At 47.6% G+C, this 25444-nt stretch overlaps 2 protein-coding genes across 10 annotated transcripts in view; one reads left to right on the top strand and one right to left on the bottom strand.

Annotated features, from left to right (window-relative positions):
• Nucleotides 1-755: 755 nt before the first annotated feature.
• Nucleotides 756-25097, bottom strand: LOC115336421. 7 transcript variants are annotated; one of them, XR_003921764.1, is made up of 4 exons: nt 24831-25097; nt 15202-15393; nt 10717-10863; nt 756-1410 (listed from the first exon to the last, which is right to left on the bottom strand). XR_003921764.1 is itself a non-coding variant. In XM_030003278.1 (4 exons), exons 1-4 carry the CDS (start codon nt 24997-24999, stop codon nt 1375-1377), a joined length of 480 nt encoding a protein of 159 aa, XP_029859138.1. In that variant the 5' UTR covers nt 25000-25097; the 3' UTR covers nt 756-1374. The 7 variants fall into 7 exon arrangements, 3 of the variants coding, with proteins under 3 accessions (XP_029859138.1, XP_029859135.1, XP_029859136.1); XM_030003278.1 differs by lacking the exon at nt 10717-10863 and adding an exon at nt 22516-22598; XM_030003275.2 differs by lacking the exons at nt 756-1410; nt 10717-10863 and adding exons at nt 7794-10144; nt 22516-22598.
• The window catches only part of PSD3 (pleckstrin and Sec7 domain containing 3), a 107739-nt gene continuing 84289 nt past the window's right edge, over nt 1995-25444 (top strand). The window contains exons 1-2 of one of the 3 annotated variants that reach the window (XM_030003268.1): nt 1995-2146; nt 14832-14940. In XM_030003268.1, coding sequence (XP_029859128.1) covers nt 2126-2146; nt 14832-14940 — 130 coding nt within the window. In that variant the 5' untranslated portion in view covers nt 1995-2125. Of the gene's footprint in view, nt 2147-12083; nt 12809-14831; nt 14941-24326; nt 24373-25444 lie in introns of those variants that run through there. The other 2 variants (XM_030003266.2, XM_030003269.1) reach the window with 2 other exon arrangements.

Here is a 25444-nt window from a genome sequence, read left to right as displayed (position 1 = left end):
GGGAGAGGGGCGAAGCCCTCCAGCACATCACCCTGCCCCGATGTGGCACTGCGCTCCGTGGTGCATGTTGGCCACGGATGGATGGGCGCAGGGCTGCATCACGTGGACGTGCTGCTCCTGTGGGTGCCAGGGTCAGCGCTGGCACAAGGGGCAGAGGTGGACGAGGCGGTGCCTGCGGGCCCGCCCGGGGACCTTTTTGGGACCCGTGCCAGCCATTTTGGGGAATGGAAACCCAGCTTTTCATCCAACTGTTCCCAGAGGACAGAAATGACTGGATTGGAGGGCTGCTGAGCAGGGCTAGGAGACAGATCCTGTGCTGCTCCTGAGATATGTGGGTGAGCACAGCTTGTGGTGCTGGGGAGCTGGAGGGAGACTTGGGATGGGGAAAGAGGAAGTTGCAGGGAAAGAGCAGGGTGCCTTCTCAGATCCAGGGTACACCAGGCTTGAGGCACCCAGATGACGGAGGCAGTGCAGTCTCCTGCAGGGTGGCATGGGTGGAAAGCAGGAGCCACACTGCTCAGGTAAGTATGGAGCTGGAGGTGGTGAGAAAGAGGGGGTTTGGGTTAGGAGGAGCAGCAGAAGCTCTGCGTGCCGCAGTCCTGTCAGGAGGAGCACGGGGAGATGCTGCTGGATGGAGCCTGCAGGTGAGGAGGAAGAGCCCAGGGATGGTGCTGCCACCCCTGTCTTACTGCCAAACGGGGAAGGCTCCAGGCTAGGGTGCACCATGCTTTATGCCTGGACTTACCTTTATCCTGCCAGAAATTGATTTTTTAAAATATTTTTTTTTTTATGCTGGAGAACTGAAAGGCTGAGGTCGCCGTGTGCTGGCAGGGACCGTGGCTCTGGCGGTGAGCCTGGAGGCCGATGGGGAGCAAGGCAGGGCTACGCTTTCTCCTCGACTGCAGAGATGCTGCTGTGGCCGGGTGTGGTACACTTATGTCAGTGACTTCATGGTGATGCACTTCTACCACCAGCACCATCCAAAGCCTTTCATAACAGCAAAGCATCCGGAACAACCTTGCCTTCCACCTAACATGCAGCTTTGTTTTCCAGTGCAGGGGAAGAGGCACACATCAAGTGTTTAGCGAGTCCTGGCCCCTGCTCCAGAAAGCCTATCCTCAGTTTTGGTGCGTTAAAAAAAATAAAGCTTTCAACTGCTACTGAACAAAATGCAAGTATGCTGAAACTACAGAAACTAACATCCTTCTTTCTCCAGTCTGTCAGCTGCTTGTGTAGCTAACTCCTGTAACTGGGCCCATGAGATTTGGGGCTATTTTCTAAAGCGCAGCTTCTGACAGGGAAACCCCGCTTTTATTAAAAAGGACAACTTGCAGAGTTCCTGGTTAGAGAAATCCTAACAACGTGACTGCGTGCTCAGAAACCTGACGATGCAAGGGAACTTCCAGTGAACTGTGGGAAAGAAAAAAAAAAAAGGAAAATCAGTTTTGAATGTTCAGATGGGGATACTCCAAAGACATCTGTGCTTTCTTCCTTTTTGAAGTTGGGCTGTGAAGGAAAGCCCCAGGGCTGGAAAAAGCTTTTGGGTTGGGTTTTGTTTGTTTGTTTGTTTGTTTTTTTGGGTGTTTTTTCTCCCAGCAGCTGGGAGCCGCACTGAAGGGATTTAGGAGGGAGCAGAGTACAGCATGTCCTGGCCCCCGCGGGCTTTGGACGTGTCCCTCCCCAGCGCCGTTGCTGTCGGCGCGCGGTCTGGGTTGTGTTTTTCACTCTGTTGCGTTGCTAATCCTGAAATAATACCTCTTTTTTCTTTTTTTTTTTAATCTTTTTGAGGAGCACGTGGTGTACTCCCTTCGCCACCACTCCACCGCGCCGCCAACCCTCCGGGGCGGCCCCCCCGCCCCCCCGGACCGAGCCCCGCCCCGCCCCGCCCCGCCCCGCCGGGCCCGGCCCGGCCCGCGCCGCTCCCGCGCCCGCGCCCGCTCCCGCGCCCGCCGCGCCCACCGTGCTGGGGCCGCCCGCCGCCGCGCTGCCCGGCTCCGCCGCCGGCGCTGCGGGCCGGCAGGGCGCCTCGGCCCGGCACGGCACGGCCCGGCACGGCCCGGCACGGCGCGGCTCGGCACGGTCTCGCGGGAGGGCGGCTGCGATCCGCCGCGGCCGGCGATGGGAGATGGAAGGAGCCGGTGGTGCGGTAAGGGGCGGCGTGTGCCCGTGCGGGTGCGGGGGGTGCGCTCAGCCGGGGCACTTTTTTCCTTTCGTTTACTTTTTCCTTTTTTTTTTGTTCTTTTTTAATCTTTTTTATCTTTTTTTTTTTTTTTTTTTTTTTTTTTTTTCCTTTTTTTTTTTTTTTTTGTTTTTTTTCTTTTTTTTTCTTTTTTATTTCCTTTTTTCCTTTTCCTTTTCCTTTTTCCCCTTGTTCCTTATTTTCATTTCCTTTTTGCTTTTCCCCTTTCTTCTTTTATTTCTTCCTTTTTCTTTTTCCTTTTTGATTTGCTTTTCCTTTTCTTTTTTTCTCCTCCCGTTTTTTTCTCCTTCTTTTCACACTACCCTAAGGGAAAAAGCTCGGAGCCCACTTCTGCACTTATTAATGCTAGATCCCCAGAGTCACCAACCGCACCAGGGAGGCTGCACTGGGACCTCCGCCCCAGGGCTGGGACCCCCAGCCTGCATCCTGTACAGTTGGTTTTGCTTCTGTCTTCAGATAACTTGTCTGTGTAACCAATCAGCACTGTTGCTGTAGTGACAAGCTCTCTTAATCATATCACATTCTCGAATTGAATGAGATGTTGTGAGAAAGCCAGCATCTTTGGCTGAGTAGTAGCATTGTGCTTTCTGGGGAGGAGTGGGGTTGAGATGAATTCACCAAAGATGTAAAGTTTTAGAACATTAAATGCACGCAGGTACACTCTTGTGCAATTGTGGTGTTATCTTCATCCTTGCTTCCGAGGACTGGAGCTACCCTTCTCGATGGGAACGTAAACATAGTTGTAATGAGCTTGAACTTCACGCAAACTCACTGAAGATGCTAACTTCCCATATAGACACAGTATTTCCGTGCCATAAACAACAATTACCTGGCTCCCACAGGGTGCCAGTTAGTACATTGTCAGGCAGAGCAGATCTATGCATTATTGAAGCAATTTGGGTGTGTAATAGGCAACTGCAATTACTACTGCTTTTGCAGCTTCAGTCAGGCTTTAATTCTGTCTGTGCATAGGGCCATTAAAACAGAGAGAAAGTCAAATGCAATATTTCTAATGAAACTGGTGGTTGCACACCCAGTGTTTGAAGCAATTGTAATAGGCTGCTGAGAATCATCAAGCCTTTCTGGTTTAGCTAGTAGAAAGAAACCTCTTTCTACTCCAAATGCTTCTTCATCAGTCATAGCCTTAGCTGATGTGTTTTCAGCAGATGTTACCAGTTTAATGCTAGCCATGAATCTGACCTAGCTCTGTTGATTTACACAGACTGAGAGTTTGGCTACAGAGATGTTGGTTTGGGGTATGCCTTTGGTGGGAGAAAAGGTGAGGTTAAACCATGTGGGAGTCCCTATGCAAATGCTCCCCTTCAATTACAGCCTTGGTTCACTGCAGAAAAGAGTATAAGAAAATCCTTCGTGGTAGTGGTGATGTTAAAAACAATTCCAAGAAACTTATGCGCTGCTCTCTTCAAAACTCGATGCAACAAAAAAATTAGGACTTATTGATACATAAAGAAAATTCTTGCACAGCTTACCTATGTTAAAGGGGTCCTCTTGTGCTACTGGTGCTTGAGCAGATTATCTGATTTACTATTGCTATTTCTGTGCCATCAAATTGAGAAGGAAAAGAGCAGTGAAGATCCTAATGAACACATTAGTGGGGTTTTTTTTCAGCAATTCAGTGCATTTCTTCACTGTTGTCAAGCTGCATAGCTGAAAGACCTGGATGTCATTCAGACTATTCCCCCCCCCCCCGCCCCTCCTCCCCGACAGTCCTTTCTATTCTTGCCCATCTTTCCAGGAAAGTTTGGCATTTGGTTTTGCAGCTTTGATTTAAGAGATGGTTTGGGGTTTGATTCCTGTGGGATGAAGAGGCAGTCTGTCTGCTGGAGTACTGTGGACCAGTGCCACAGAGCATCTCTGCAGACGAGTGGTTGTCTCCATGGGTGTGCTGTGAGCCAAGTGCTGGGAGCTTCAGCGTCGGGGCTGGCGGTCGAGGCAGCAGAAATGACACCCCGCACATGGCCATCAGTGCAGAGGAAGGATGCTTTGGCCATGGCTGATAAACTGTCCTTGCGCATGCAGCAGAATTGCTTGCTTGAAACGATCCCTGCTCCATGGAGAGGTGGGCTGGCAGACCTGGTGATTTTTTCTGAGGCGTTGTATGTGTTTCTTTTTGGAGTTCCTCTGTTTAGTTTCAGCGGTCCTGAGAGAGAGCAAGAACCTGGAGTACTGCTGGGTGCTGGTTTAAAGATAATTAGAGGTAGCACAATGTAGTGGCTTAGGGAAGAGAGCCCAAGGGAGGCGGTAGCATCTGGAGAGTAAAGATTAGGTGGGTCCCCAGGGTACAGGAGAGCCATCTGCCAAGCTGCTGTGCTCCAGCTGAGGCTGGGCAAACCTGTGAACTGCTGCCGAGACTGAAAGGTCAGGGCAGTCAGCCACCAGCCAGAGTACCCCGCTCCATGTCAGCTCTGCGACGCGGGCGCTAGGGATCCCCGGGGTGCAGCAGCTGCTAGAGTTGGTTGGTGCAAGGTTCACGGGCTCGGCCAGAAGAGGTGGGAGCGATGTCCTTGGGCTCAGCGACGCATGCCACCCATTCTCCTTGAAGGGATGTTTCCTCGCAGCTGGTTCCTGATGGAAAGCTGGCTTCTGGCAGAGCAGGGATTTCACAGTCTAGCTCTCCCACCCAGACCCGCTCCATGGCCTGGGGGGTTTGTCACATCCCGGTGGGTTGTAAGACTGTGTGGGTCCTTCCCTTTTGAAGTTTGGCTGAGAGGGGGTATGTCTGATAGAGAGCTCCTCTGGATCGTCACCATGTGGCGAAGTGGGGCCGCCGATGGACGAATTTAGCTCTTGAGCAATTTGTGTCTTAAGCATCTGAATCTCTTTCTGAAGGGATTCGTCTCCTCTGGCACCCATTGTAACAGAGGCTGTTTCCACTCCGTTTTTCCTGTTTTCACAGAGGTGAAGTTGGGGGAGTGTAGAAATTGTATGCTTGCATGGGATGAAAAAGCTACTTGAGACCAGCTCTAAGTGTCTGCCCGACACTTCAGTGCTGCTCTAAGTGTGCTGTTCCTCTCAGGAATGGCACTGTTTGAAGTACGCTTCTGCAGTATGTTTCCAAGTGCTTTTTCTGAGCCCAGCCACTCCCTTGCTCTGAGATGCCTCTTGCTGTTGTGGCAGCGCCTGTTAGAGACCACAGGCTCCTGGGATGGTAATGCATCCGAGCATTTATTCTCTGCATTACAGAGATGAGCAAGGCGGGTTGTGGATGGGGCTTAAAAGCAGGGTGGGGTGAGGGCACCTGCACCTCTGGGTGCGGGCTAGGTTGCTACCGGTTGAATCAGGAGTCAGAGCAGTTCAGGTATTATCTAGCCCTTGAAGCTTGAATTGCTCCTGAATTGACCGTACTTCCTGGATGCTGGAAGCAAACAAACTTGCCGGGGCACCGTATCAAGCTGTCTGTCAGGGATCAAGCTGTCCATCAGAGCGGGACCTCTGCACTTCCACCTCCACCGAGCGCCTTGGCCACCAGCTCTGGCTGCGGGAAGTGCGTGGCGTTTGCCATGTCTTGCTTTGCTAACTGTACGAAAAGATCTTCAGTGCCATGACCGCTGGGGTAAGCCTGAGGAGACCAGGCTGGAGCTGGCTTGTGAGGATGGGCTGCCAAGGCAGAAGCACACTGGTCACTGTCACGCTTGCTGAGGGCTTTACGTCACAGCCACGGTAATTTTTTTGACCTCTGGTGAAAGGACTGAATAAGAGGGCATCGTCTTGAGTCTGTGGTACAGCAGTTTGGGAGCAGTAAGAAGATGACCCAAATGGCACAGATTACACAGTGCAAGCCTCCCTTTCTGCAGAAGCGATGAATGGGGCTTGCTTTCTCTTCTTGGCGTGTGGCACAGTGGAAGAGGTGGCTTATCTCCAAAGTGTACTCATTATTTTTTTACAACAGTTTTCAAACAGGAAGTGTCATTGGGGTAATAACCGCATCTCCCAGGCTGAACAAATGCCAAGTATGATGGCAAGATGCACTTAAGCCTGGGATATGGCTGCATTTCAGCATTAATGGGAGAACCTTTACCGGGAAAGCCCTTTTCTCAAAAGAAAACAAATTCTAGTACCAGCAAGTTCTGGTTTTCATCAGCTTTCTTGTCTGTGGACTCACTGTGGCCTAATGAGGAAAAAAGAAGTATTAACTTTTTCACCAGTGGGACACTAGTGCCAGCTGGCCTATGTTGTGCTGCTCTTGGGGGGATGTATCACCTTTGGAGTCTTCTGCCTTCATGCCATGGCTGAAGCTGCCGTGGTGGCTCCTGGCCATTCATGGGGCCACAGCTGCCTGAGCATGCTGGTGCTGGCGCTTCTGAACTCGCACTTTCTTAGCAAGCGAACAGGCTGCTCTTGCAACAACATCTTTTCAGTCCCCCAGCACTTGCACAGCAGGAGGCTTACGTGAAATTGGTTGGTGTGACTTCTTGCTTCTGCCTCAGTTGTGCCAGGGAGAAGATGGCTCAGATCAAACTTCCATCAAATTTCTGATCCGAAAAACTTCTGTTAAATCTAGTTAAGACTCAGAGAGAACAATTTAGGTGAAGGCTGTAAAACTAATTTAAATATGTGATAGGAAATAATCATGCAGGGTCAATAAGCTATGTCTAAGTTAGGGGGAGATACATACCCCTTTTTGCATTCTCTGTTGCTGTGTTGTAGCTCTACAGTTTGCCCTTGCCACAGAGGAAATGCAAGTTTTTACACCTTTGCAAATGTAAATTCTTCCAGTTGCTTTTGTGTAGAGTGGTTTGGGGGTTGGGTGTGGGATTTTTTTCTTGTTTGTTTTACTGTTCACTGAAATTGGGGTGCAAAGAGTATTTTATTCACTTTGGGATACTATCTTAAACCATGTTTGTAATATTGCTTTGAAAAAGGAAGATAAGCTCTCCTGATATCCCGTCCTTCTTTACTTCCATCCATAAAAACAGCCCTTATTTAGCTGGACATAGAGAATGTACAGCACATGGGAAAGGATGTGCCTTGCAAGTTCTCAAGGCTCAGCAGGTGTTGGCTTGGATTTTGGAAAGAATTCGGTTGCTTAAAGATACAGCCGTAATTTTTGCTAGGCTCATGAGGCACTTAGGAATACCCAAATTTTAGCTTCCATGGAGTTGAAATCCATGTGGGGCGGACCTGTAGCCTGCCTAAACATTGTTCCACTCTCTGAGATACGTAAAGATGATGGAAGTGTACTACCTGCTGAAAAGAAGCAGTCTGTCGGTTTGCTAAATATACTCGGAACAGACTGAACAAAAAAGTAAATGCAAAATGTCTAGCACATGCACCACTGAATTCTCTGAATAAAAGATGCTGGTTTTGTGCAATTTTTCTTAAATCAGACCCCCATCCCAGTGCTGTTTGCCACAACTCAGGAAAAATAGTTGCATTGTGGCTTTATTAAAAGTTTTGGGTCTTTTTTGCTATCCTTAATGTTTTATATCTAAGAACATGGTAGTTCATACAGTGAGCTGAAGCCTACCTCTCGATGGGCTTGCTTTGATTCTTGCACATGCCTTAGAAATAATGCATAGACATCCAGAGGTCCATACAGCACACATCAGAAATCACTGACTTGGCAAATACAAAATGCTGAGTGACCTTTAATGGTAAAGTGTAATCATACAGACTTTGAATTAATATGCTGTTCACATTCACGTAGTTACAGCTCAGACAGTGTCAGCCTTTGCATAATAAAAAGCACTTAATTCAGTATAACAGCTGACTGCTTCCTAACAACTTCAAACAACGAAGCAAGCGTTTCTTTAAGGGGAGAAAAACTCAAGTGCAGGTGTAAAACAAGATGACCAGACTGAAAACAAATTTTACCTGCAAGTACTTGATACTGCTGCTAAGGCATCCCTTTTTTGTCACCGTTCCCATGCCTTTTTTCTAAGCAGCAACTCTTTCGCTTCATTTCTGAATTGAGCCTCTCATCAGACACTGAACTTTTGTGAAGTCTGCCTTTGAGCGGGGAGAGCAGCTCCGATGGTATCTGTGCCCCTTCAGTTGTGCTCTCTCCAGCCTGACTGCTTCCCGGGAGGCTGCTCCCGGTGAACACATCCCACGGTGCTGGGAGCTGCACAGGAAACCTGCAGTGCCCCGGTGCCTTTTGGTGAATCCCTGGTGTGAAGGGGTGGGGTGCATTGCGGTGAGGACTGAGGAGTGGAGCTGGCTGGACAGTACCGAGCCTGCGGTCTGGCCAGTCCAGGGCCGTGCCAAAGCCCGGTGAGCGGGTAAGAGTGGCTGGCTGCACCGGTTTGGACCCAAGGTCACTTTAGCCCAGGAGCACATAGTTGGTTGTGGATGTCAGCAGATGCCTGGGAAGAGTTCAGCTTGGAGCTTCATGAGAAGGATGCAATTTCTATGTGTGTTGTGGATTTGTATCCCTGGAGCTTGTTCACCCTCCTTTTCAGCTCCCATAGGATTTTGGTTTCCATGACATTGCTTCTTTGCAGGGAGGTCTGTGGCTTTGCCTACAAACTGTGTGAGGAACCATCTCCTGTTTGGTGTGATGCTGACTCCTAATACCTTCTTTTGATGTCCTCTGGCTGCTGTGTTAAAAGAGGTGGTGAATCACGGATTGCTTTTTGCCTTTTTCAGACTCCTTATGACTGCATGCATCTCTGGCATGTGTCTCTCCGCTGCCTCTTTCCTTCAGCTGAGAAGTCCTAGCTGACTTGGTTACCCTTTTCTATAATGCAAACTTCTCTGCTGGAAAACGGCTATAGGCAATGCCCTCACGCAAGCCTTTTCTTTCCTCCCCCACCTTCTGGCTCTCTACACATCTCCCTGCAACTCCTGATAGTTAGGAATTAGTTTAAAACCCGAGCTGAGATTTGTTCTCTTTCAAAACCTTTACTAGTGTTAACTTCTGGCAGCTCCAGCTGAGATTCAGCCAGGCAAAACTCCTGTTCTTTTGAGTCTTAATATATTTTACTAATGCTTTAATTTAAGAATTGCAAACACCTATATTAGCATGTGGGGGTGTGTGTGTGAGGAAAAGACAAACCTGGTGTATGAGGTCACATGGAGGTAAAAACTACAAGCCTTGCTAGCAGTCTTTTTATGAGCACCAGCACTCTCTCTGCTCTCTCTTGTGCTGTCAATGCACTAGCTTTCACCAGCTAGCAAGTTTAACTCCAGCTTTCTGCATTTCATCCTGTTACTTAGGAAGGTGACTTAAGAAAAGCTCAACAGAAATAGTCTTTTCAGAACAATTAGTACAACCTGTTAAAAGCAGTGAGGCTTGCTAAGCTCACGCCCACACAGGAGTGATAACAGTGCTTGAAAATAAGGGCTGACCACTAGTTGTGCCAGGCTGTTGCGGGGGCTGTCCGTCTGTGATAGCAGAGGCAGAGCTCTGAATGTGTGATTCTGTAACAACTTGACCATGGATTGATTCACATGGTCTTTTTGCTCTGCTGGGAACTTGCTGGAGAAGGTTGTAAATCTGTGGAAAACTTCTATCCATCATTCCTGCCTTTCTTTTATTTATTTATTTTTTTTAAGCTAGCTCCATTAACCAGTTACTGTATTTCTGTCAGTCTTTGGGGAAACTCCTGGGGTGCAGAAGACAAGATGAAGATAGATGTTTAAACTCCTCCTGAGAGCATAAACTGACTGTATCAGGGTATATGATAGGCTGCTGCGAGGCATTTGGCTTTTTTGCTGCTAGAGATGTTGGTGAAGCAATAAGAATAGAGCAAGCACAGCCTGGGATTAGAAATGGTCCAGGTGTGGCTGTGAAGTCCTCCGTAGCTGGCTGTCCTTTACAGGCATCCTGCAGAGGCTTTTTCCTCCTTCCTTGCGGTAGTGCTGACGGCTCCATTGCGGCCGCTGTGGCATCTCCCCAGTAGCCTCCGTGAAACCACCAGAAAACACTGTGCCACCGGTGCAGGGGCTGTCACCCGCCGTCAGGGAGCTGGCACCCATCCGCTGTGCGGCCGAGGGGGAAGGCGGTCAGCTCTGGGAAAAGGAGCTGTGCACGTGCCAGAGCGTGCAAAACTGGGGCTCCCCTGAGGCTGCCTCATGGTATGGCTTAGCTGTGGAGAGACCCCCACCCCAACTAGCCAGTTCCCTCCAGGTTTTCCAGTAAGCCTAGGAGAACTGTAGTAACATTTCTTTCCGAGGGTAAAGTGGCTGGGTTCTATTAAGACAGCTTCCAGGGGTCCCCCTGAGGGTGCTTTGACCTCTCTGTCCCAGCTCACAGCCCTTTGTGAAAGGTCCTTAAACCCCTTCCTGCTGATGTTTTCCTTTAGCATGACTGGTCTCCTGCTGTCCAGCATTTTGGCTGACTCTTGCTCCCTGAAGGCTCAAGCTTGGGCACCCATCCCATTCTGCTTTTTCCCAAGCACCATTTTCCCAGGTCTCGTGCAAGGAGTCAGTCTGTCTAACAGCATCTGTCCTCTCAGGGGGTCTGAGAAACTACAGACTGACATTCGCCAGTTAATTATCTGCTCTTTCGAACGCTTCCTCCGTATTAGACGTTTTCAAAGAAAACATGTTACCTTAAGTGTGAATGCTTCAGGAGGCATGGGTTCACGCCGGCTGTTGGTGCTCAGACTGACCCATTCCTTGTCTCAGCAGCTGTGAACAGTGTCATCTCCTTCCACTGAGACCCACAGGGATGGAGCCCAGCTCTCCTGTTCGCTCAGCTGCAGATGGTGGTGAGAGAACAAGACTTTGATATTCCTCAATGAAGGAAACAGTATGTCCCAAAATAGGCTCCAGCCAGAACCTCAGTTAAATTCAAAAGAGGATGCTTTGGTGCTTTCCTTCCATGGAGAAAGGAGAAGCATTTTCTTCAGGCTTGGATGACTTACCATGCCTATCTAAAAATCACCAGGATTTTGGGAGGGCAGTTTGTGGGGACCTTATGACTGGAGTTGAAATCAAATTCATCCAGAGCGAGACATTGTGCTTCAGGAAAGGCTGCAGCCAACTCTCATCAGAGGCCTGCCTAAAGCCGCCTCTCAGGCCTGAAGCGTGGCAATGATTTCTCCTTGCAGCTACTGACTCTCTGCTCCAGTTTGCACATTCAGAGAGCAGAGCGGAGCAGAGGTGGTATGCGTGCTTCATGCCGGGCTGACTTACCTGTCCTTAGCAGCTCCTGCTGGAGGAGCAGCATCCCTGAGGTCTTAGCATCCTACTGCTGTTCAGTTCAGTGCTGAGACAGCGATTCAGCAGCTTTGCTTCCCGTGCTAACTTGAAGCCACCAGGAGAGCCGTGGGCACATCCTAAACAATCTCTGCTCCCTCAGCAAGGGACAGAAGCCCAGCGAGGCGGGACCTCTGTTGACCCATGCCAATGCCTTGTGCGAGCTCAACGGAAACTGGTCCAGTGTGTTGGCAGGAGCTCTGAGGGGTGAGGACTGCCATGTCCAAGCTAATGCAGTCTGATGAATGTTATATTGATGAATGATGAATATAAATTCACCCGAGAGGCAAATGCAGCCTCCCCAGCTCCTGACCAAGAACCGTGACCCAGAGAAGTAGGCTTGATCAAACATGTTCAAACAGGCAGAAAGCACTGCAAGAGTGGTGAACGAGTGGGCAGGAACTCGCTGCCACTCTGCCCAGAGTGTAATTGGATTAAAAAACAGTGTGTGTGTGGCTCATGAGAAATGTATGTACAGCTGGCCTGATTTAAGGGGATTGATGCTCTGAGCAAGCGTCACTGTCTCCGGCAGTGACAAACACCAGATGCATCAAAGGTGGTAGCTAAAGCCCTCTGAGGGAAGCAATTATGAAATGAGCTGACCCGGATGCAGATTTCTTTGCCCTTGAGCTGAGGGAGAAGGCTTAAGCAGGAGTTTTATATCCCTTCCAATCTTGCTTGTATTTAATCCTTGCTAATGCAGCTTGGAAAGCGCTGTGAACATTTCTCCAGCCCTTCTCTGAGCTCCGGGTTTGGGGCATGATGACTTCTGCAAGTTTGGGTGAGTGGCAGATTGAAAGAAGAAAAGGAGAGGACATGTTCTCTCTCGATTTTCTGTTTTCTGGGATTTTTTTTCTGTTTTTTTTCTGTCTCTAAGGAAGAACAGTAAAGCAATAGTCTTAAAAGCCAGCTCTGACCTCATAGCATCCTCATTCTCTCCCCCTCTTTCTTTCTCTTTTTAATATCTCTTGTTTGGATGAAATATCATAAACTTATCCTTAAGCCTGAATCTGGAGGCTCTGAACTGCTTTACCTTTACACATCTTTATAGTGCTCTGACAACCTAAATAGATGTTAGGTTCAGCTGTTCCCATGCACAAGCCAGCATCTGTAATTCTCATCAGCGGTGCTGAGCACTTCTGAAAATCAAGTTATCCCTTTCAGATGCCAAGACAAAGGTCTTGCAGTCTCCACTTAGGCACCTAACTCTGATAAATGCTGCCCTGTATACTGAAAAACCATTAATTTAACAAATAATTTCTGCCTATTATTGGATGATGCAGAGGGTGCTGTGAACCAGACTCTTCTTCATTGCTTTACGGTAATGTACAGGCAAATATAGACCCTTGGAAGATGGATTTGCTGGCAGGGAAGCTCAGTGCAGCAGATGTCTGTGAAGCTTCGAAGAGCAGGGCTGAGGGATGGAGATGCTGCGTCCCAGAGGTGTGTAGATCAGAAATTCCTGACTGCTCAGGAACTGGACTGCTCTGTCCATTTTATTTTCCTTTTCATTCATGTGTGAGTGGGATTTGGCACCAGCTAGTTTAGCCATCCCATCCCTTTGCATCCCTCTGGGTAGGCTGAATTTTTGTTTGGCTCTGTAAGCTACTCCTGTCCAGGCTATTGCAGACCGAGAGCCTCCTCCTGTGTGCTCTGGGTCCAGCTGTTCCTTTTCTAGCCCTTCCTGCCCCCCCCCTTCCTGCAAATGAATGCAGCCCTGTAAAAGCAGGGGAGACATGGAGGCTTCTTCCAAGCTCATTTCATCATGCTTGTGATGATAGTCATCTTTGTGCTAGAAAGCCCTTCAACTGTTTTGTCACATTTTTCCCAAAGTATTTGGTAGGCTAATGTTAGCAGGTCCATTGAAGTACCTGTTGGAGCCCTAGTGATGAATAGTTGGAGCAGTGAATGGTAAATAAATATATCCAAGACCCCTGCCTTAAGATCTGCTGCCCACTTACATCAGAGGTGTGTTGGACTAAATCCTGCAGAACTGGTGCAATGCAGAAAGGTGGCACAAGAAATGGGGGTAAAAGGCCAGGAAAACCTGGAGCAAAACAGTTCTAGGGCATGGGGCAAGATAGTTATTTGCCAATATGCTCTTGGAAGAAAATGTTATTGTTGGGAGAGCTGGCCTTGGAGGAATGTATGGATTTGTAATTCCATCCATCTCTGATTAAAGAGCCTTGACCGTGTGTTCCTGTGAATTATGTGTCTCCTGTACTTTGAATTTCTGTTTGTAGCTGACGCTTACCCTAAGGTATTTGGTGGAAGTGCATAAAAGTTATTGTTGTCCTGGGGGACAAAATGCTCCATCTGGCTTCTTTCTTTTAAGGAGTATTTTTGTAAGCTAAGGCCTTTGCCAATATGAACCGTGCAAGGACTTGCTATGCTGTAACAACTGGCTGCCTCAAACATAGGATGTGTATATAAAGGTCACTGAAGAATTTATAGAGTTAATGATTTATTTCATCTGTCACTTCAGACAGAAGAATTATAAGCTCTGTCTTGCCCAGCTAGGAAGAAACTTAATGCCGACTGCAGACAGTTTTTGCACTAGTTTATTGCTGGTGTGTGCTTTATCTTGGAGATTTGATTTGTTCCTACCTGTACTGAAAACTAATTTTAATCTTAGTCCTGCAGCCTTTCTCTCCTCTGAGAAACTGGACCTTCACTGTGTCTAGCTGCTTCTTATGAGTAGGAAGCAGTGGGAAGGTGCTGGTGGCACCAGGCCTGGGTGGCATTGGGATGCTTGATCCATCCGTCCATCCATCTCCCCCCAGGTGCTCCCCTGCTAGCTGGGTAGACCACCCTGTGCCCCCTCCCCGCCTCCTGGCCACAGAGGCAGGTTTGACATGTCGGTATCATTGTAAAAACAGGTTGGGCTATTGTCCTGATCTAGATGGAGGTGGTCAGGTGTGGGCTGCCCAACAGGGACCCTCAGACATCACTCACCACATGTTTGCATACCTTATTATCCTTCTTCCCATTTTTGAACATCCTTGTTGTAGCCCTTGCTCCTCCCTTTCTCCACCCCAGTCTTCTCCCAAAGAAACAGCCTGCCCCATTTATGGTTTTCCCATGGGTCCCAGTTCTGCAACATCCATACTCAAATTTGCTATTTCTGATACTATTCCCTAGGCATTTTTAACCCTAACTGGTGTTACTGAGATGGTTGCCCAGTGCTGCTGGCCTTGCAGTGGGCAAGCCAGCTAAAGATGTGAGGGGTTGGGTGCTCTGACATCACTGCTTAATACTGAAATGCTTGGGTTTGAAGACAGAGAGGTGAGCTCTTCAGAAGCACTCTTGAGTTGGCCCATGTCTGCTCTGGTTCATCTTGGTGGTGGTAAGAGTTAAATGAACACTTTGAAAATCCTACCTGACAGCCCACCTGAAGGGATTTCATGTTCCTGCTGCTGTTTTTTCACCAAAAGGTAGATAAGCTTTGTTTATTTTGACTCTACAGGCAGAAGCACTTGTGTGGGATAATGATGTATCAGCTCACACCCAGACTGTTGCCAAGGCCAGATATGAATTTTTATTTGGCTTGGAAGAAGAGAAGCATTCAGAAATGGGTAAGTGCTATTTATTACTATTGGGATTACTATTGAGGGGGGGAATAATAATCTCTTAAGCCACTCAGGAAAGTTTTGCAGAAGCTGCTCCCTAACGATCCCACAAGGGCTCGCTCACTGTGCTATGCTGTCCTTCGCTGGACCACAGTGCAAGTACCAGACCACACAAGCCTGCCCGTTTGGCCCCAGAAAATGACAGCAGTTCCCTCTCTTATGCACCGCCCCCCCCCCCCCCCCCCCCCCGCTTTCTCTTTGGCTCACCTGGGCCACCTCGATGTGGCAGTGGGGACTCATGTGCTGGAGACGTGTTGGCAGAGGGAATCCCAGCACTTCTCTGCAGCGGAGTTGTTCCAGCCGCGCGTTCTGCAATTGCACATGCTGAAACATGGCCATCTCTGCCTGGAGGTTCTTCCAGCAATGCCCTTCGTGGACTGCATGCTGCTCTTCCCACAGCTAGAAGTAGATAAGATTTTAATTTAGATGCTTGAGGTGGTATCTGAACTGCTCCGTCCTCTGTAGTTAGTAATTCAAGAAATCCAGATGCAGTATCTAATGTTATGCTAAGCATCAGTCTTGTTTCTGTTCTTTTCTTGCGAATACAGGGCGTTTTCTACCTTTTCGCAGCCCAAGCTTAGAAGAAAAGAAATGTCGTTACTATACCTATTTCTCTTGCCTCATTGTAATTATCAGCAATCCCTGCCCTCTTTGCAAAAGTATTTCCTCAGGCTGTTCTCTTTGCACCTTGATCCTTTCTGATTGCAAACTTTCTGGAATGTCGCTTTTAATTAAAGAAGACTCCCTTCTTGCCAGAGAAGGGCAGCACTTCCGTACAGAAACAAGCTGTGTAGGCTCCTCCACTTCAGTGAGGAAAGGGAAAAAAAAAAAAGGAAAAAAAAAAAGCAGAACTGAAGTCTGGAAAGTGAGTAAACAGTTTCTCCCTGGATTTTCTGAAGTTTGGTCTTCCATTTGGGAAATCCTAATTGCAGAGTGGAGGGGGAAAAAAACCCAAACAACGAAAGTGTCCTCATTTAGGAATTTTAAAAACTTTTACAAATTGCCACAAAGTGTGTATCGGATTATTACATGAATCATGATGACCTCATTTCTTGTTTGAAGAGACACAGTGTGAGAGCACTGTCAGCAGGCATTAGTACATTTCCGGAGATGGGCATTAAATAAAGTATGCTGCGTCTAATAAATCCAAGTGAATCTATTGTTATTACTAACCAAAACAATTATCAAATGTGATGGGTATTCTGAGCTGACTGAGTACTGAGCCCTCAAATAAAGGGTGGCAAAGAATAAGCCAGATATATTGGTTTATGTGTGTACTTTTCTGTATTTTTCCTGTGCTGCTTCTTGCCTTGTTTCTGAATCTGCTTCTGTTCCTTTATTCATCAGAAAAATATTTCAATCAGAAACTACCATTAGGGGCTAACAATTAGTGAAATGGGAGTGACTTCAAAGGAGCGTTTCCATATATTTAACGGTGGTTAACATATAATATTTGTGAATTGCACCTGACAACTGGGTGACCTTGTGCCTACGCAGACTGGCTTCATGCTGTCCCAGACAAATGCATACTCTTCCTCCTCCTCCAGAAAGATGTTTGACCTTAATGGATAAATGAGAGTGGTGCTGCCCCTTCTATTTTTTTTCTTCAAGTGAGCAGATTTTAACTGCTTATTAACTGGAGATGAATGAGGACAGGCTGACTGAGGACACAGTAGTACAAACCCAGGGCTCTGTGCACCAAATCCTGGCTTCCTTTGATTTGACATATGTTGAGTATGTTGTGACATACTATTTGCGGGAGAGCAGCTATGCCTGAAAGTCTTTCTGTCATTCTGTGTGTTAGATGGGGAGGGAAAAAATGCCACCAAAAATCTAAACAAACCTGCTTCTTTCTAAAGTTGCCTTTAGAAGAAAGAAGACATGGCTTTCGTGGGTCAAAGTATGAAAGATTTCAAGCAAATGAGAGATGGGGGCAGGGCCAGGAGAGGTATTGGTTTTTAAACTTGATCAAGAGAACAGCTTTTCACTGTGGGCAGTAAAGCTGAATTTTAATTTATCTAACCCAAAGCAGTTCACCCGTGCCTTGGCTGGTCTCAGAAACTGAGAATGTAACACGTAAGCTGCTGAACGGCTTAATTACTTCTGCCTCCCAGTTTATCCTTTCCCTTTTGGCCACAATCATATTACTGAAGCCCTGCTGGATACTGTTGAGGGTATAAATTTTTTAATTGTGTACTAAAATACTTGCATTGGACAAGGCAATTCACGAAGAAGGAAGAATAATTGGGGCCGACTCTAGGAAACACTTCTGTTTGCCTAGATGGGAGATGGCTGACTTTGTTAATAAGCTGCTGTGCCGATTTTTACCTTCCAGGTTGAAGCTTGTGGTCATTTTCACAGGTGAGAGGAGGGGAAAAAAAGGTTAGATGCCTGTAGAAGAGGTGTTTCATCGATGATATTCAAATGCTAATAAAGCTGCCACGTTAAAAACAGTTCCTCCTCATTTCTCTCCTTCGCTGCCCTCAGTCTGGTTTTATCTGGGATATTTGTGATCCCTGATGTACTCATGTGGTCTTATCTTTACTGTGTAATGCCTTGTCTGGCTCCTGTCCTCTCCTCTCCTCTCCTCTCCTCTCCTCTCCTCTCCTCTCCTCTCCTCTCCTCTCCGTTGCCCATCCTCCCGCATCACTCGGAGCAGAAGCAGGTCCAGGCCCCTGGGACCCTCATCACATCGTGGGAGGGCTCGGGGCTGTACACCTCCCTGCAGACCCCTGCTTGTGGGGCTGCTTCTCGCTGCCGTGGGAGCGGGGAAGGATGCACCACGCACGGCCACACGCCCCTGTGCTGCCTGGCCGCCTTCCTCGGTGAAAACCCCAGCCTTCTGCCTTCCAGCAAAAGAAAATGTTTTTTAAAAACTGAATTTGGCTGGGTTGCACAAGACGTCTTCTCAGCCTCGTTGACATAAAGGGCACTTGTTTTATATGGAAACATACCCTCCTCTGGAACTGGCTGTGGAAACAGTGATCTCTATTGAGCAGCCTTATCTTGAGGCTTGGGCACGCTACAGAGTACTGATTTTTATGACTTTGCAGTTAATACGTTTAAATACCAAAAAGAAAGAAAAAGTCCCGACAACATGACTTAGTCCTAACAAGTGCTTCCTTGGGGAAAAAAGAGGGGGATGCTACAAAATAATTGCTTGAGTAAACATGAAAGCCACGTACTCCATAATTCCTGTTATATGAGAAAATAAATCCAAGACAGTTGTTAGGAAGAAAATAGCTTGTTAAGACTCATAAACAGTCTTTTCTCTGATGCTTCTAGGAGGAGAAAGCTTTCACACACCTCCCCCCCCCCCCCAGTGTAACAGAGGGTTTAATCTTACCCTTCACAAAAAAGCCCTGTACAAAGAGTCCCCGTGTTGCTGTGCAAATCTGGTCTATCCCAACAGCTGTTGGAAGAAGCTTGTTTTTGAATTCTTGGTGAAACAAATAGCTTTTTGGAAAGCCTGTCACTTGCTGTTTTGTGTACAGTGAGGTGTCATGAGGCAACTGAGCTCCTCTAACAGCTTGCTTCTGCCAAAAGATATGGTCCCAGCCACACGCTGCAGTGGACTGTCTCATGCTAGTTCTTGAGCTCATCTGTTTTCTTAGCAAGCTCAAGCCAGCAAAAACAGTAACAAACCCAAAACAATGCCCAAAAAACAATTCTAAAAAAGATACTTTCTCCTGGCAATGTGCGCTGAATCACCTCTGCAAGGGGTTAAACAGTGCCAGAGCTGACACATGAAAGAAAATGAAATGCATACTTTAATCCATGCAACCTACTCATTACTGAACCTGAATCATGGAAATGATTGCTTTTGCTGTAGAATTGCTTTACCTTGTTTCAGGAGCAAAGGAAGCACACAATGGCTGCTTTTTTAGTACAAGCAAAGCCTTTTCTGGTCCTACGATGCTGATTTAAACAGCGTTAAGAAAATTACTCCAGTAACTTTCTGTAAAATGGGTATCACTAACTTACTAGGCTGTCTTTTGCTCTTCTGCCTCGCTTGCTTCCTCTGTGTCACTTCAAGCCATCCGTGTCCAGCTCTGCTGCATCCTCCTTGCACTGCACAGATGTGGCACCTTCCTGATCCTCACTCTAAAAACTGCCCTTAGACCACAGTCACTCACACATTGCATCACTCTCATGCTAGATCAGATCACTGACTGTGGTCTTGCCCAGTGCTTCAGCTGCATCCCTTTCCATTTCGATGCACCACCCTTTGTCATGTTTTCATCTCTTGGTCTTTCCATCTCCAGGCAATCCTGAAAGTCTGGGCTCCCTGGTCTGGTACCTTCCTCTGCAGCTCTGCTTTCCTGAAAAGGTACAATTCCCTGCATTTTCTGAGGGCTGAAGGATTGCCTGATTTTCACATTCATGTTGTGTAATTACAGGGGACAGAGCCTGTGAGGGTAGGTATGTCAGATGTGCATTTAAGAGTATGTCCTGCAACATTTATCAGGGACACATGCAAGGCTGGAATCTGGAAAGCTCAGACCTGTGGTGCCCCCACACACTTAATTAAAATTCCGTCATCCTGTTGTGCTTACTTGACTCTATCAGGGTTTTTTTGTTGTTGTTGTTGTTTCTAGTGTTCCACTGCATTTTCTGATACACTGAAGACCCACAGAAGTTTTTAAACAGTAGTGTGTAATCAATATAATAAATACGTTTTCTCATAGGTATCCCTGATGTTTGGTATTGCTGGTTGGCAATGATGCAAAGAGAAGGTTAACTTTTTTAAATCTAAGTCTCCAGAGGTACTGTAATAAAAGGTACTTTTCCGGTCGTGTTTGTGCACTCTAAGAAGTGATTACCTCTCTGGCACCAGCACATTGACAGGCTGTGCCGAGTGCTCCTCTTTCACTCCAATGCAGAGTAAACCAGGTGCTTTTGAACTACTGCTTGGATGCTCTGAAGAGCTGCAAGCTCCTACAGTGCTGTCATAAGAGCACATCTGACTGTGCATATGGACAAATTAATGCTGGTGAAGAAGGACAGGTTGCACTGTGCTCTGCATCTCGGCTGCATGACGTGGAGCTGTCTTTGCTGTCTCTCACTTTGAATTTCTGAGTCCCGCTTCCCGGGGCTGGCCGAGGCTGGCGCGTGCTGTGGAGCTGTCAGGCGTGGCATGGTGGATGTCTGGGTTTCCAGTCCGAGGGAAAGGAAAACTAAAGGGGTGTGAGGCACTATGCTAGGTCCCTTGCTCTGCAGGAGGAAACTGGATGTCTTGTGACCTGTACTTGAAAGCTGGATAGTTGAAGTTATCATCAGCTGCAGGGAGGAGATGACCACATCCTCGACTTGGTAAACAACAGAGTTGTTTGAAGGCCAAGGGTTTAGTACAAATAATCATTAAAACATGGGCTGTTTGTTTGTTGTTTTTTAAAGGTGCAGAGTTAAGCACTCAGAAGTTAGGAAATGCCAGAGTTAAGGCAGTAATTACCTCCCTGTCTGTGGGCTGTCGGCCGAAGCCGAGAGCCGTGCTGACGTGAGCGCACAAATATTTTGGGGTCCTGGTGGTGCTGGCAGCCCGTCGGTGGTGTCTGGCCGCTTCAGATGCTCTGAGCACACGTGGCACAGGCTGAGCTCGGCTGAAGCTGGCAGGGCTCAGAAACACTTCCCGGAGGCGGTCAGGCCCTTCTCTTCAGTCGGGCAGACGGAAAACACGCATCCAGGTCAGTGGGCACAACAGGAGAGGCTCAGACAGCGGACTTGGCTGGCTGTAGGCGGGTATGGCTGGGCACAGCTGCACTTTTGCTTGTTGTCGCCGTGGGCTCCTCTCCTTGGCTTCAGCCCCATCACCTGGTGAGATAGGCAGCACACCAACACGAGCCCTCCATCGTGCTGTAGCCTTGATTCATCTCTGAAGCTTTCTGAAGGAAAAGATGCATGTTATCCTGCTGCTGGAGACGGCTTGATAATCAACATGGAGGAGGCGTTTAATTAAAATTATGTGGGTAGGTGCAGTTCAGGCCTGGTATTGCACTGAAAAAGTGTAACAGGGTACAGCAAGTGTTTTTCCTCTTTGCAGTTCGCCACTTTAACAAGTGCCTTCTGCTCTAGACCCCCGCGTTGTTTACCTAACTCTGTCCAGCTTCCTGAGGAAGGGAATCTCATTCACTGTGCGAGCTTGCTGAAAAGTTACTGTGCCATGTCCAGCTGCGCCTTTAGCAGCAAATACTGGGAGCCCAGGAGAGACACATGTCCCTCTGTGCCCTATTTCTGTTTTAGCTGGGTGCGTAACTTGATATCCAGCTCCTGTGGTGCTTTGAGGACTGCTTAGCAAGCTTTCTCTTAGCCTGGCTGATTGGTCCCGAACCCTGAAATGCAGTAAAGGACATCCTTTTCTGCGGATCTGCCTTGTTTCTTCAGTGGCTGCTGGAAAAATCCAGAGTTTCTGAGATCTGTGAGTAGTAGTGTGCGTTTTTTTAAGCCATTGTTGCTTGCTAAAAGTCTGGTGATATGTTTTTTATCTGAAGAGATCTTTCTATTTGAAGGACTTTTGGAGGGTTTTAAAAAGATTCTTTAAAAATACAATATTTTAAATACGTAACATTAAGTACAAGTGGATTCAGAGAGGCTGTAAAGTCTTTGTAGACCCTGCAAGTGTCAAAGCAGCTGTGGGCTGTCACTGCTCCAGAAGTTTGCTCTTTCAGCTGAAGGCTCTTCGGGAGCTTTTAGAGTAATTCTTGCTATCACTGTGTGTATCTACACTTCGAAAATCACCTGTTAGCTGCTTCCTTTCTAAGTCACAGCGGTGGAAAAATGGAAAATTTCAGATTCTTTTTGGATCTGTCTTTTGAATTTGGGGTTTAAGACTTTCCCAAATATAAGTCTTAAACCAAAACTTGAGATTCTCACAGCCATGTCATTCCAGGCGGTGGGGCTTTAAAGAAGAAAAGTGCATTAAATATAGTAAGACTCACCCGCGCTTTTACATCAGGATAAAGAGCCCAGATACTCCCTTTGTATTCCCTTCTGTTCCCGCTCATGCTAGCAGCTGTTTCGCTCTACTCTTTTGCTTTCCAGGGTAATGACTCCTGGGACCAAGCTATCGCACTGACCATCTGTGGCCCATGCAGCAATTTGTAGTGGATAATCCCTCACACTAAACTCTCCCAGCACGTGCTGCATGTTAATTTTGGACTTCGTCCTGTTCTGAGCTCACTGTAGGCCTGTGAGCTGCTGCGGCAAGGTGCCATCCTTCCCGCAGCCCCGGGAAAGGTGTGGGACTCCCTGGAGGGCTCTTCATTCGGTGTGGTTGGGGTTATGCAAGTCCCCCCAAACCCTGTTTGCCACTGGGAAATAGTTAAAGATCTGTGGGGAAAAAAAATATGCAACCAAGTCACAGCATTGCTTACCTAAGGTTTTCCATCAAGAACAGGGTTAGAAGGTTTGTCATTGTAAAAAAAAGAAAACCCACACGCTCTCAAACAGGCACACAGTGACCCAGGTATTTTACATGCTCTTTTGGTCATTGCTTTCTTGACAGGCAGGATTTACATTCTTAACCTGGCAGCTTTTCTCAGTCTGTTTTTCAAGCCGTGATATCTTGGGCATCACATCACCACCTGACTCCAGGTGGTGGGACTTGGCTAGCAGAGAGATTTGTGATGAATTTACCTAGTGTGGGCATGGCTGTCCTGTGGCAGACTGAAGGTTCACTTAACACAGCCTCTGGCTGCCCCAAACCCCCAGAATTTAGGGAACTATGCAAGAGCAGCAGCGAGCAGTACTTCTCTGATAACTTCTTCCACTGTGCAGCAAGCCGTGGGTGGGGGATTTCCTGAGCAACACACTGCCCCTGGGTGCTTGCAGGGGGATTATTTTCTTCCCTGAACCGGTCAGTTTAATTTCTGGGTAACCCTGAGCTGCTGGCTGCCATACCACTGCCTGGCTGTTCAAGCACAGTGAGCGCAAGGTGCACGCTGCCTGTGCACGCTACTGGGTCTGTGTCAGACTTTCCCACTGACAGCAGCAGGGGACCCCACCGATCGTCTCTTTTTGGGGCAAGGGATCTCAGCCAACACGGTCACCACTTCTGCGTAGGTGCTGCCTTATCTCTGGTGCCCTCCACCTTCCCTGCGTGTTTGCTAAGACAGCAGAGGCATTTAACCAGGGCTTATGTTCTAGGCATCTCGCCCCTACCTCTTCCCTCTGCTCCCCTGGCCCCATGCCCTGCCTTCACTCAGCTTCCCCGTTTCCACCAACTTGTTGTTCTTGAATAATGCCAGTGTAACTTTGCAGGGATGAAGGCCTGTCTCCGCTTCCCCTGGCAAGCAAACTGCCCAAAAGCCTGGAGTGGGTGCAGGCTGCAGAAAGCCCTGCGCCCAGCCCAGTGTGGACATTTCCAGTCCAGTTACAAAAGCACAGAGCTTGCATTATGCTAATCCCCTGGCTTTGGCTAACGAAGGACCTCCGCCGGCCAGGCAGGACCTATCATGGCACGGAGAATGACATCATTTGGAAAAAGGGCCGCTGCGCAAGGCTGCCAGTGATTGTGCAGCATCCCTCCCCTCTCACAGGGGGAGGCCGCTCCATGTCGGCGTGCGCAGGCACTGCTTTATAAATCGGAATAGTTTTAGTTACCACAGAAGTTCCAACTTGAGGGAGTGCGGGATGATGAGACGTGTGACCCACCTCTCTCTCTGGCAGGCTGCAATAACGATACAATGCCATAATCCTGCGATACGTTCATTAAGCTCTGTCACCTAGCGATTCATTTCCTATTAACACATGCATTGTTTTTACTTGCCCTAATTTGCCATTTACAAATAATGGCAAAAAATGCTGGTACCAAGAAAGCGTAACTGGTGTGACGCTGCATGCAGGCTCACCCACGTGCTGCTTGTGATCGGCACAAGGAGCTCCAGAGACATATAATCCAAGTTGACTGGGCTGCTTTGTGAAACCTTCCAGTTCAGTAATGCCAAAAGCCCGTCAGGCGCCCCGCGCTCTGAAACCAGCACACGACTCTCAGCATCGCCATTCTTCCCATTTCTTCCCTTACAGACGCGGTAATAATAAACGGCAGCTAAGCACAGACGTCTCCCTGGCATACTGTCAGACAGCCTTGCTGGAGGAAATTTTTTTTCTCCCCTGCAAGCTGCCAAGGTGGACTCCTTAGCTCCTGCGATAGACTGAATGAGACTGCAGTTCCCCCATCAGTTTCATAATACTCAGAAAGCATCCATTTACATCATTGTGTGCAGTGCAGGGCAGCAGCTGCCAGGAAATTTGAAACTATTTTGATTCCAGTTGACTAGAACAGCAGCAATTGAATTAGCTGGTATCGCTATAGATAAACTGATGATCTGTGCATTTTATTTCTTTGACCAATGGGTAACTGCTGGAGCTACAGTAACCTCTGTGAGTAAGGAGACTGTTCAAGCAACTATATCTAATTTGTTGAGCTAGCTAATATATATATATATATATATATATACTGTATAGAGAGAGACACTCACACCATTCTTTTGTAAAATGTACCTGTAAACAAAATGTCTGTCTATGCTTGTAATTTGTGTTTTGCTTCCTAGAATTTCCTTTTATTATGCTGTAGACAAGCTTGCTTGACATGGAATGGTTATTTACCTATGAAATATCATATCTATGCCTGATTTAAGTCATGAATTCTTTCAACGTCTAGTCATCAGAAAGGCTGCCAACTGCTGTTAGGTTATATTTGCCCGGTCTCAGTTTTCTAGCCACTCACCCCCTTTCTATTTTAGCTTTTTCTCTCTCCGTTTAATTCTTTCTTTTTTTTTCTTTTTTTTTTCCTTTGTTGAAAGAAGCCACCTTCAATGCAAAGTAGAAATTGGTGTTACCTGAGAGTGTGTGTCCTTTCTTTGTTTGTTTGGTGAAGGGTATTTTTTTTCCCTGCTCATCTTCAGTGCGGTCCTTAAATTTTGTTGTTGCCTTTCTAGCCTTGTTTGTAATGCAGTCATATTGGGGGATGGGGTTGGACAGGATATGCCAGTAGCTGCAGCAAGACATGATGCTGTGGTGGTGGATGGGAATAAGGGAGGAGTTTCCCTTAAAGAGCTCAAGCACCTGTAAGCTCTGGTACCTGAAATAGCTCTCTGAGCAAAGGGAAAGGCTTTGCACCTTTTAGGAGTGGGGGACAATTGGTGGTGGTTTACCGCAAGGAGCGGAGACTCCGGCAGTCATGTGCATGGTAGTACCTAACATAATGGGGACAGACTGCTGCTTTGGTGCCATGTGTGAATTTTTTGTAATCGGGCAGTGAATTAGGCAATGTTCCTGCAGGATGCTGTGAAGGCGAGAATCCCGCTGACTTGTGCTCGCATACGGTAGCAGCAGCAGTCCTTCCAGAGCAGGGCTGCTGGTGCCTCACTATAGAAAAGGCCTTAAATTCCCACCGTGAAAGTGCTCCTCTCTTGCCCAGGTGAAATACAGCTTGCAAGCATGGCAGAGAGGA

This window comes from Aquila chrysaetos, chromosome Z, assembly GCF_900496995.4.
Source record: "Aquila chrysaetos chrysaetos chromosome Z, bAquChr1.4, whole genome shotgun sequence".
NCBI lineage: Eukaryota > Metazoa > Chordata > Aves > Accipitriformes > Accipitridae > Aquila > Aquila chrysaetos.
This window is presented reverse-complemented; position numbering and strand designations above follow the sequence as displayed.

Excerpts from the sequence above, each read along its gene's own strand:
- LOC115336421 (XM_030003275.2), bottom strand. The coding sequence starts at position 24,999 with ATGTCTTGCTGCAGCTACTGGCATATCCTGTCCAACCCCATCCCCCAA. Across the intron at positions 15,394-22,515 it reads AGACTGAGAAAAGCTGCCAG|CTGTGGGAAGAGCAGCATGC; the intron begins GTTAAGAATGTA and ends ATCTACTTCTAG. Across the intron at positions 10,145-15,201 it reads GCCACATCGAGGTGGCCCAG|CGGATGGGTGCCAGCTCCCT; the intron begins GTGAGCCAAAGA and ends TCGGCCGCACAG.